This window comes from Sabethes cyaneus, chromosome 1 (genome assembly GCF_943734655.1).
Source record: "Sabethes cyaneus chromosome 1, idSabCyanKW18_F2, whole genome shotgun sequence".
Lineage (NCBI taxonomy): Eukaryota > Metazoa > Arthropoda > Insecta > Diptera > Culicidae > Sabethes > Sabethes cyaneus.
The window spans coordinates 113767900-113780585 of NC_071353.1; the positions used below are offsets into that span (position 1 = coordinate 113767900).

General features: G+C 38.1%; 1 protein-coding gene across 4 annotated transcripts in view; it reads right to left on the reverse strand.

Moving 5' to 3' along the window:
• The window catches only part of LOC128732307 (ephrin type-B receptor 1), a 232992-nt gene that overhangs the window by 56774 nt on the left and 163532 nt on the right, over positions 1-12686 (reverse strand). For all 4 annotated transcript variants that reach the window (XM_053842935.1, XM_053842286.1, XM_053836532.1 and 1 more), the window contains exon 3: positions 9365-9444. In XM_053842935.1, coding sequence (XP_053698910.1) covers positions 9365-9444 — 80 coding nt within the window. The remainder of the gene's footprint in view (positions 1-9364; positions 9445-12686) is intronic.

A 12686-nucleotide genomic window follows, 5' to 3' on the forward strand; every position in this document is an offset into this window, starting at 1 on the left:
CGCTTGGTTCTACCCTGAAACTGTGTCAAATACTCCGACAAACTGAGCCAGCATTATGCACGTCTTCAATTGACGCAAAGCGGTCCCCGAGAACATGCACCAGGTGGAATTTCACAGATTTGACTACTGTTTCCCACAACCCTCCGAAGTGAGAATTAAAAGTTATTTCTTTCGTCTATGGTCTTACCGAACCATATCGTTTCATTTAGGGTAATGCCGTTATCGTCGGGCCACTGTTATGCTCGGGCCACCACGATTTTTTCAGTTTTAGTAACTCGGGATACGTATATACAAGCAATGTAAAACTTCTTACTGTGACAGCTAACTTTTCACAATATTGTGAGTTTCAATCGTGTATTCAAAACACGCGTACTGAATTCACTGATTGAATCAATACAAAAAAAGTTTTGCAGGTGCAGTTAACTTTTCTTCAAGAAATGATTCATGAAATGCAATTATTGGAATAAATATTGAAAATTTATTAAGTGTGTTGGGCTCTATTCGAAGGATATTGAAAAATCCCGTCCAGTTAGGACGTAAGGGGGTTAGGGGGTAAATGCTACAAAAGCGCTTATTGTAAAGGTCGGACCACTTGTGTAGTCATGGTTGGGCCACCATAATTTTAAGCACAGAAGCGCAATTTTCGCTAGAGAACGTCAGTCGCGGGAAATGGAATGAAATAAAGCTAAATTAGTATAATAAAAACCTAGATTGTTGTTGATTTTTCATTGCAGTAGTACCTTTCGGGAAACGCGATTGTAGTAATATTTATTTTACAAGATCACCAAAAATTTCGCAAAGATGTTATTAAAAATAGGATATTTATACTTATAAGGGCCGTAGCTCACGAAATTTATGCTTTTGATGTCTCTACATAGAATTTCAAAACGTATTTCTTAGATTAAGAGCGGTGGCCCAACCTGTACAACGTGGCCCAAGTATGACAACATTTTTTGTCTTCACGTAAATGTCAATAACTTTATTATTTTTTAAGCAATCAGTTCAAGATTTTCCAGAAATATAGCTTATTCTTAGACCTTTCCAACGACATATTTAGATTTTAAAAATTCTTTTTGAAACGGAAGTTATGGGCGAATGTCAAAAAGGCGGCCCAACCACGACGACATTCCCCTACCTATGGTCGTACCGAACAATATGCTTCATGCAATACTGATCGCACCGAATTGATTCACTTACAAATAGTCGTACCGAACCGTTTTACCAATCTTTGGTCGTACCGAACCACATACTTCACTCAACAATGATCGTACCGAATCATTTCATTCATCTATGGTCGTACCGAACCATATAGTTCATTTTACAATGATCGTACCAAATCATTTTACTTGTAAATTGTCGTACCAAACCATATATTTCATCTAATAATGAGGCACCGAATCATTTTAAAAGGTGTCCCACATCAAATTGCACCACGAAAGAAAGGCTGTAGCAAATTACCCATTGGGTATTTTATCTTGAAAATTTGAGTAAAAGTAGTTTAAAGTGTATTGTTTACATAATGTTTTTATTGCGATCAGTTTTTCAAAAATTGGAAAAAATGGCGTCACCCGAAAAGCAACGTCGCGAATTTATTTTGCGCAAACACCTGGAAAATCCTCAATTCTCTCATTATGAATGATGAGACTTACGTCAAGGCGAACTTCCGGGGCTACTGTACTTCACCGCCCAGCACAAGTTTGATGTTCCGGAGGAATTAAAGATGCAGAAACTTTCATAGTTTGCCAAGAAATACATGATTTGGCCAAGAAATACATCATGTGGCAAACGGAGTTCGCTGTTCGTGACTATCGAGACTGTAAACGGGAAGATCTACCTCAAGGAATGTTTACAGAACCATCTGCCTTCTCTGTCGAAGCAACACGAGGACCCTACGATCTTCTGGCCGAATCTACCTTCGTGCCAATATTCAAAGGATGTCCTGGAGTGGTACGAAGCCAACGGAGTCACTTTCGTACCTAAGGACATGAACGCCTCCAACGCACCGGAACTAAGGCCTATCGAAAAATACTGGGCTATTATGAAGCAGGCACTACGGAAGCATCCCAAGGAGGTCAAGTCTGAGGAAGACATGAAGAAACGGTGGATTTCCGTACAGATGAAGCTGCAGCTAGGTTGTACAAAACTTTTTGAATGGAGTCAAGCGTAAGGTGCGAGCATACGGTTACGGCATAGAAGTTGAATGAAACAAATTTGCCGAAAGCTTACTAATGGGTTATATTTTGTTGTCTGGAAGTTTGAAAAGGATCAGTCAATTAGGTAATTTTCTACAGCGTTTCTTCCGTGGTGCAATTTGATGTGGGACACCCTTTACTTACAAATGATCGCACCGAACCGTTTAAATAATCTATGGTCGTACCGAACCATTTGACACATTTCAGCATTACGGGATACTATGCCCACCACGCAAATCAGTTTCAACTTAACCAAATCTCTGGCATACAGCTCGAACGTAAAGTTTCTTTACGTCTTAGTGTCTAATTTTGCATGCTATTTGCCAAAAATTTGGTGAACCACGAACCGATTAACACAGTACACAGTGTGACTCGTAACGCTGGAAAATGTCATATTAGAGTGTCCCAAAATAGCACTATGTCAGAAAACCCGGAGGCTCACCCCTCAAATGATAGCTTAGAGTGTCACCAATTTAAAATTAAAATTAAAATTAAAATTTTCGAAATTTCATTTAAATAAACGTCAAAACATGATATCGAACAGTATCTCAGAGCAACGTAGCTATACTGTATAGATGGGAAATTTTATGACGAACAACTTTTCCGAAGAAAGTATGGACGTATCTTTAAATATCGCTGAGATATTTACCATTTTCTGAAGGCGGAACAAAACACATTTCTGTAATTTTCAAATTTTAGCAGTTTCATGTGAAAGAGGTAAATGAAAAAACTTGAACTATTTACTCTGAAAGTCACTTACGTTTTTGATAGGAGGACACATGCACCTTCCAAAGAATTTGGCACTATTTAGGCTCAAGAATCTCTTTTTAAAAGGGCGTATTTATTTTAATAACTATGTTTGAGAAATTGTATGTCCTGAAACTAGGTTTGCTCCATAATGAAGCCTAAGCGTGAGTTTTTGAAAATTGAGTTTTAAACATGAAAAAATAAACACTGAAAAAAATTCACTGTGTTCTAAAGTCAGCAAAAAATGTAAAATTAAAATATACAGGAAATAGCAACTCCGTTTTTTTTTGGAAAAATAGTGGTGATTTGATGCATTTTGAGACTTTTTCTGAAATGGTGCAACATTTATCTAAAGATTTTGTAGAACAACGACTTTTATGAATGTTTTGTAACCTAAGATTATTATTATATTTCTTATTATTATTCTTATATTTCTCGTTATACATATATGTAATTCGAATTTGAAGAACAACTTCGTATGTGCTTGACAACACGTGTTCAAAATAATAATTAGCTTCTAAATGCAGCCGTATTTAAGATATTAGAAAAAAAAAAGTTTAATATATTTTATTTTTTTATTTTAAACGAGACCTTTTCATATTTTATCCGTGTTATATTACCAAGTTTGCAATAGAATTTTATAGAAAAATAGAAAATAGAATAGAATAGAATAGAAAATTTCAGTGTTTATTTTTTCAGGTTTAAAAATCAATTTTCTACAACTCACGCTTAGTCCTTATTTTGGAGTGACCCTAGTTTCGGGAGATACGATTTTTCAAACATAGTACCTAATAAAATAAATACGCCCTTTTTTATAGTGATTCTTGAGCCTAAATGGTGCTAAATTCTGTGGAAGGTGCATAATTCTTCCTATCAAACACGTAGGTAACGTTAAGAATAAATACTACAAGTTTTATCATTTACCTTTTTCACATGAAACTGCTAAAATTTGAAAATTGCGAAAATATGTTTGGTCCCACCTTCAGAAAAACGTGAATACCTCAGCGAGATTTGAACATACGCCCATACTTTTTTCGGCAAAGTTGTTCGTCATTAAATTTCCCATCTATACAGTATAGCTACGTTGCTCTGAGATACTGTTCGATACCCTGTTCTGACGTTTATTTAAATCAAATTTCGAAAATTTAAAATTTTTGCCAAATTCAATAAATGTTTGTAACCAAATATGACTCTAGACATGCCACCATAACTTTTTTATGAATGTATCAGATCCCAATGCTTGTGAAAGTACCTTTTTTCACCTACTTTAGCATTTCTAAAAATATTTTTCTGAATTTACTCCTGAAAAATACCATTTTTTTCAGAAAACTCAAATGTGCGACCCCTAAATCACGGCAACCAATGTTGACGTCATTTAAAAGTTTTGTTGTGACACCCTAAGCTATCATTTGAGGGGTGAGCCCCCGGGTTTTCTGACATAGTGCTATTTTGGGACACTCTAATGTCATATAGTTCATTTAACAATAATCGTGCCACATCATTTTACTTGTTAATAGTCGTATCGAACTATATTGTGTAGATAATACCGAATCATTTTACTTATAAATGATCATACTGAACCGTTTAAATTATCCATGGCCGTACCGAACCGAACCAAACCAAATTTTAAACATTTTGTGGAGAAACCTTTTCTTTGTGTAAACATTTACGTAAAAAAAGTTATCACTTATGATATTGCAGAGTATCATATTTTTAAACATCCACACGTAATTGACTGCCATTTCGAAAGTAGTCAAAACAGTCTTGTTCGCTAAATTTTCAATGATTTTATCTGAATCCACCATAAAGCGCTAATAAAACAAATATTTCTTGCACAAGACAACTCTCAAACAATTCTTGGACGAAAAATCCGCAAAGATGATTCCATAACGTCAAATTCTCTTGCAATTCTTTTCTAACTGAGATGAGTGATGCTTCTCACCAGCTTTTGCATCGGTGATTCATCGCGAGCGAATAAGATAAGAGAATCAGATCCCAGCGGTCGAAATTTAAAGCGCTGATGAGCTCTCACCCCGATGAAAATTAACAACACTAAGTTACAAGATCACTATAAATTTATCTCCGCATCGTATTCTTGAGAAAATAAGTTTTACGCAAAATAGCCAAACACAAAGTTCAGTGCTTCCAGTATAAACAAAGAAAACGTCGACGAAGTGTCAAGTCCATAGGAAAAATTGGGGAAGAATCAGTGCTTAATGAGAAAAAAGTAGATTTATGCAAACTGAAAAATTCTGGATATTTTAAGTCAAAAATATAGACTTAGCGAAGGTGAGAGCCGAACTACCAGCTCTCAATCTCTAGTTGAGCGTGTTGTTTAACCAATTACAGCACTAATATCAAGAATTTTTCAGTTTGCCTAAATCTACATTTTTCACATTAAGCTTTTATTCTTCCCACAGAGAGAAGTAAGCCGACTGCTACATGTCAATAAAACGAGAAAAAAAGCTAGAATGTTCTTTCATAAGGGTATGACTTCTTTTTCAAAAATATAGGTTCGGTTTTCAGAAAGTTTTTGGTGGCTTTATTAAGAATGTCATAGAACTTAGCCAAAACTACTGTTAAGCTGTAAAACGTTGTATATTTAAACTGCAATCAAGTAACCATTAAAATAGCTAATAAGGTGAATTAGAATTACACTTATTGCTAATGCAGTTTTTTAAGTGTTTCATCTATTTTCTTCAATCATATTTCAGAACTGTTAATCAATTAAGACCAACTTCACTTCAGGAAAACCGGTATAAAACCTAATAGACTCTGTAATCTATACCTATAAAAAAGGATTTCTGTCTGTCTGTCTGTCCGTATGTTCTTTATAGAATCGAAAACTACTGAACCGATCGGCGTGAAAATTTGTATGTAGAGGTTTTTGGGGCCAAGAAAGGTTTTAGTGGTGTTTAGAGACCCCTCCCCCCACTAAGAGGGGGGGGCTCCCATACAAATGAAACACAAATTTCTGCATAACTCGAGAACTAATCAAGCAAATAGAACAAAATTTGGCATGTGGGTGTTTTTGGTGACAAGAATTTTTTCTATGGTAAATTGGGACACCTCCCCTCTTTAGAAGGGGAATTATGATTCCTCTCCCCTTTAAGAGTGGGGCTTCCATACAAATGAAATACAAATTTCCTCATAACTCGAGAACTAATCAAGCAAATGGAACAAAATTTGGCATGTGAAAGTTTTCGAGGGCAAGAAGCTTTTCTATGGTGAATTAGGACCCCTCCCCACTTTAGGAGGGGTGCACCTATACAAACGAAATACAAATTTCCTCATAACTCGAGAACTAATCAAGTAAATTGAACCAAATTTGGCATGTGGGTGTTTTTGGAGACAAAATTTTTTTCTATAATGAATTGGGATCCCTCCCCACTTTAGGAGGGGGGCTCCTGTATCAATGAAATACAAATTTCCTCATAACTCGAGAACTAATCAAGCAAATGGAACAAAATTTGACACGTGAAAGTTTTCGAGGACAAGAATATTTTCTATGGTGAATTAGGACCCCTCCCCACTTTAAGAGGGGGGCTCCTATACAAATGAAATACAAATTTCCTCATAACTCGAGAACTAATCAAGCAAATGGAACCAAATTTGGCATTTTGGAGGCAAAAATATTTTCTATGGTGAATTAGGACACCTCCCCATTTTAAGGGGGAGGGGCTTCCACACAAATGAAACACAAATTTCCTCATAACTCAAGAACTAATCAAGCAAATAGAACCAAATTTGGCATGTGGAGGTTTTTGGAGGCAAAATTATTTTCTATGGTGAATTGAGACACTTCCCCACTTTAAGAGGGGGGGGGGGGGCTTCTAAACAAATGAAATACAAATTTCCTCATAATTCGAGAACTAATTAAGCAAATGGAACCATATTTGGCATGTGGGTGTTTTTGGAGGCAACCATTTTTTTATGATGAATTAGGACCCCTTACCTTTTTAGGAGGGCGGGGGTCCCATACAAACGAAATACAAATTTCCTCATAACTCTAGAACTAATCAAGCAAATGGAACCAAATACAGCATGTGGGTGTTTTTGTAGGCAAGAATATTTTCTATGGTGAATTAAGACCCCTCCCCACTTTAGGAGGGGGGGCTCCTATACAAATGAAAAACAAATTTCCTTATAACTCGAGAACTAATCAAGCAAATGGAACCAAATTTGACATGCAAGTGGTTTTGGAGGCAAGATTTTTTTCTACGGTGAATTGAGACCCCTCTCCTCTTTAGAAAGCGAGTTATGACCCATCTCCCTTTTAAGAGGGGGGACTTCTACACAAATGAAATACAAATTTCCTCAAAATTCGAGAACTAATTAGGCAAATGGAACCAAATTTGGCATGTGGGAGATTTTGGAGTCTTGAATTTATTTTATGATAGCTAGAGACCTCTCACCCCTGTAGTAGGGGGATATGGACTCTCATACAAATAAAACAGAATTTTTGGCGAAACTCAAAAACTAACTCCCCGCTGAAATCACTACTGTCTAGGTTTATTTGTTTTCCTAGGTCTACCTGGGTTTCCTGGAACGAGCGACAGCGAGTAAGGAGTGGATCGCGAAATGGTACTTTCCACAAAAAAGTTTTCCGTGAAATGGTACATTCCGCTTAAGGTTTTTCGCAAAACGATATTCGGCGAAATGTTGTACAATCATGGCGAATATTACTATCCGCTTTCTGGCTATGCAATGAGGGGACAGGGGAGTTGTTTTCTACTTTACTGTGAGGAAAAATTGCAAATTTGTATATTAAACTACCCATTCCTGGTAACTAATAAGCATTAACATAAGCAGCAAATCAGCGTATCTGGCATTTTATACTGCACGTTGTTGTATATTAGCTTTTTGACTGCATTGCATAGGTGTTGTAAATTGGTATCTAAAATTGTATTCAAATTCTTCGTGTCGGTAATTAGCTGCAAATTAGCATTATCGGCACTATAAAAAGGTTATCAGTAAAGTAGCTGTATATTTTGCCAAAATAGCATTTAAGTAGCATTTAAGGCGAATTTGAATAGCATTGGTGATGCTTATTGGTTACCTGGGATGCTTTCATAGTTACGTAACTGCCAAAATGAATCATCTAAGGTTGAACTCCTCAGAAACTCGCAAAACTAGAGATTGTGACAAAGATCACCCGAGATTCATGATTTATGTACAACACAGGTTATTTTGTGGCAATACGAAGTTTGTCGGGTCAGCTAGTCTACACATATAAAAATGAATTTCTGTCTGCCTATCGGTCTGGATGGTCCTTATAGACCCGGGAACTACGGAACCGATCGGCCTGAAAATTTGTATGCAGGGGATTTTGGGGCCGGGAAACGTACTGATGACGGTTCGAGACCCCCCTCTGTGGAAGGAGGACTTCCATACAAATAAAACATAAATTTCTGCATAACTCCAGAGCTAATCAAGCAAATGGAACCAAGTTTAAAATTTGTGGGAGGTTTTGGAGGCAGAATTTATTTCTATGGCAGTTTGGGACTCGCCCCGCTCTGGAAGGGAGGGGCTCTCATAAAATAGAAATTTCTGTACAACTCGAGAAATAACCAAGCACATGGAACCAAATTTGGATATGGGGTTTTTCGGAAGCAGGATTTTTCTATGGTGGTTTGAGACCTCTCCCCTCTTTGGGAGAGTGGGGGGTCTCATGCAAATGAAACACAAATTTCTGCATAACTCTTGAACTGATCAAACAAATGAAACCAATTTGGTGTGTGGGCGGTTTTGGAGGCAGGATTTTTCTCTATGATGATTCGAGACCCCACTTCGCTTTTGGAGCGGGGGGAGGGGGGCTCTCATACAAATGAAACACAAATTGCTGCATAACTCGAGAACTAATCAAGAAAATGGAACAAAATTTGGCAGGTAGAGGTTCTTGAAGGCCAGAAAGGTTTCTGTGATGGTTCGATACCCCTCCCCCTCTGGAATATAATCGAAGTCACAAATTAGTAAACGAAAAAAAATTAACTCATTCCGAAAAACAACCATAAATTGGTCAGTTATATTAAATTTTCATTCATTTAGATGCAAGCGTAGCAACGCTCGCACTGACTGGGTTCAGCTACAGCTATGATAAAATTACTATGAGAAATGAAAAAAAAAAACAATTTGCAATTGGATTGCTATTTGGGTAATTTAGAATATCAAGAAGTTAGAAAGGCAAAACAAATCTATTCTAGGTCGCTGTCATTCGCTGACATTCGATATAATTGCGAAAATCAATACGTGCCATGGAAACAAGGTTAAACAGTGCATCTTCAAGATGCCAACGAAACCGACTTCTCAATGACACAGCTCTTGATTGTCATAAGACCATGCTTGCCAGATGCCAACCATTTGAGAAATAATTCTAGTATATCGATTCATTTACACAACAACAAAAACAATCAAGTGATACTTACACCGGGAGTCTGCGCTTGCGGTCCATAGGGATACCGGGTCCATTCCAAGGTCGCCTCCTTTGTCGTGTCCAGGAGAACAACTGTAAGGAAGGAAAACACACAGATTAGTTATTCTGAAACTACAATTGAACAATAATATCCAGCGAATATGAGTTGAAATCAAATATGTAGACCTCAATAGCAAGTGAAAACTAATTGGAGTGAACTTAAAAACCCTTCATGCTGCATTGCAATCTGCTGACACGCAGTATGCACAACTTCATTGAACTTCTCTCTTTCCTAACAACCAGATACGAAGATTCATGTTCGGTACACACAATCCAACCACTCTAACGTATAGTATAATTCCAACAAACAACGGAAAATAAAACTTTTCAAAGATATTGGTAGTCTATCCACTTCACATCCGATCGAGCTTACACTCACAGTGCATTAGAAAGATTGAAAAGAATTTTGATTTCCTCGCAAAGGCGTCCGCCGCCACGTTTGCCACCCACACAGAAACTTCCGCCTTGCAAGCAACTCAATGATTTTAACTGCCAAAATGCTCCATTGTCGTTTTGACGCCAAAGGCGAACTATGCTATGCCCTCTTCGCTTGTGCTCGTACCATTTTCAGCTGGGCGTGAGTAGCATTCAATAGCCATCAATAACGGGGCGGAGGTGGGCTCGTCCTCCGAAAATCATCTCTCGATTTACGCTCGTCGTTGCATGCCATCGAACGCCGAGAGCAATTAATAATTTTACGATGCACCGGGCGTAAGCCCATTGCCATTGCCTCCCACTCCTACTCATCCTCCTCCTAGTTCTTGCCGTCAATTCACTCGATGAATGGTACTTGCACATTCATTTCACCTCCCGCATCAACGCATTAGAGGTGCGTTCGGATGGAAACGATATGGTGATATGATGCGTATGGAGTGGAAAAGTATGGAAAATTGGGCGAATCGTAAAATGCCTGGTTAGGTAGGTAGGTGCTTGATATTTATTTCCCCTCGCCCATCCATTCTGTCTCCACCAACTAGTCCTCCAGAGTCGGTGTCGATTGCCTTTATATCGCATCCGTTGCGAAGCTGCTTGACAGACATATTTCAGTGACTCCACTTTTGCGATTCGGATGCCAAGCCGATTATACACGGGGGCACAAGAGTAGAGCACCGATAGCACCGAACTGTGCTCGATTCGAGCTGATACGATTGGAATTGTCATCGATTCGCTGGCTGGCTGGCTGGCAGGCAGGCAGGCATTTCAGTTTGCCGGAGGGCTGTTGTTGTTCGGAACAACACCACCAACCCGCCGCGTAGACTCGTGCTGGGAAATTTCCGGCGCGGAGGAAAGTTTTTTTTGCGCAAATCAAGTCAGTCAGTGTTTCATATGTTGGCCTAGTTTCATATGTGATCGACGTCTAGAAAATACGACTGTTTGATTGCACTGTCGAATTGACACTTTGAATTTCAGGATACATCCACAGGCCAAATATAGTGAGACTAGAGTATGCAACTTCAACGGAATGTGAACTAGAGCTAGAGTTCTAGAGCTAGTCTTCTTACTAAACATGAAACATTGTACAAAAATGCTATTCTAGGTTACACGGAGCGACTGTTTTAATTTTTATTGCGAAAACCCATTTCATAATCTAACCTAATCTAATCTAATCTCACACCAGCGCAGCCAATTCTTGAAGGCTGCCTGGAAAATGACGATTACTTGAATCAATCATTTTTCTTTTCAACGGCCAGGCCATCTGCGCAGCATGTACCGCAGAGAGAATTCCAAGGAATCAAGTGGAACCAGAATAAATACCTAATTCCATTAAACTCCTTGAAATTAAGAGGAAGGAAGAAAGCGTGGTCCTCCCGTACCAAACGCTTCCCATATACATAGATAATGATTTATTTACAGACGTTGGGAGTATCTTTGCTAATAAAGGTTAAGTGATACACGCGACCCTCAGGGAAAAACTAATGGCATTCAGACCAGAAGCCAGGCTGCAATTGGCCAAGGGTATAGCGCCTTATTCCGCTCTCTGAAAATAGATTAATTTGCCAAAAAAATATTAGTTTAAATCATATAATACTTGAAAATAAAGTCATGTGGTTCAATGGGCACCTAAAACTACATTTGTAAGGTTAGGACCTGAAAACCACAAGACTCCGCACCTCCTAGCTTGGCTGTTCAATTATACAAATTGAAGTACTTCCAGGTATGGCCACGTGGAGGCGCTAGGTAGGGGCTTGGGATGGCTTAGGCGCTTTTTCCTACTTGCCTTCCCCATTTCATACCCAATGCGAAGACCCATTTCTTAAAATGAAAAACTATTTTATTCAACATATTAAACATATTTTATTCAACATATTCAACTGAGTAAAATCGGGCACTCAGCTAGTGATCAGCTATTTCTCTCTCTTTATCAGTATCAGTCCATCTTTCATTGATATTCTAATTGTATGTTTCTTTATCTTTCAACCGTCTGTGAGAGAAATATATTCAATGTAGAACTACTATCTCTTACTCAGCAGTCGATTTGTTCTCTTACCGATCCTTTTTTCTTACGTTTGCGTTCAATTATGTTTTTTATTTCTCTCTTTCATATTATTGTTCCTTTCAATAATCTTTTTGTCACTTTTTAATTGCTTTATTTTGCATTTATCGATGATCTCTTCATCTCTCTGAATGCCTCTGAATGTTTCTCCTAATATTTTTATCTCTCGGGATCTTATCCCGAATTGGGAAATCTTATCCCATATTATTGAGGATAGAGTTGAAGAAGAAAGAGGCACGGAATGAAAGAATAAAAGTAGGAGTCACAGAACGGGTGAAACAGAGAGTCGTATAAAGGCAAAAAAGAGACAAATAAAAAATAAAAAACAAGAGTGAAAGAAAGGGTCTAAGAAATGGCCAGACAAAGTCAATTAAAAAATAAAAATCAGAGGGGTTGTGTACAAGGTACGACCGCATATGTAGTTGACGTCGGACTACGTAAAAGTCTCTTTGTAGTGATAGTAGCATGTATCCATGCATGTAATCATTCGATTCTTCATGTATACATACTATAAAGCAAAGCAGCAAGGCGACGACATTCCGTTATCGAAACTTGGCCTTCGGTTTTACGACAGATACGACAGACTTCGCAGCCAGCTGTTAGAGTACAGGACAATTGTAGGGCCAGTTGCTACGATCCTATTAACTCTAACAGCTTCTCCCAGTCGAGATTCAAACATACGACGACTGGCTTATTAGGCCAGCGTCATACCTCGGAGCCAACTGGAAGGAGATACATAGTATACATACTATATGCAGCATAAATACATGCTACATGCGTT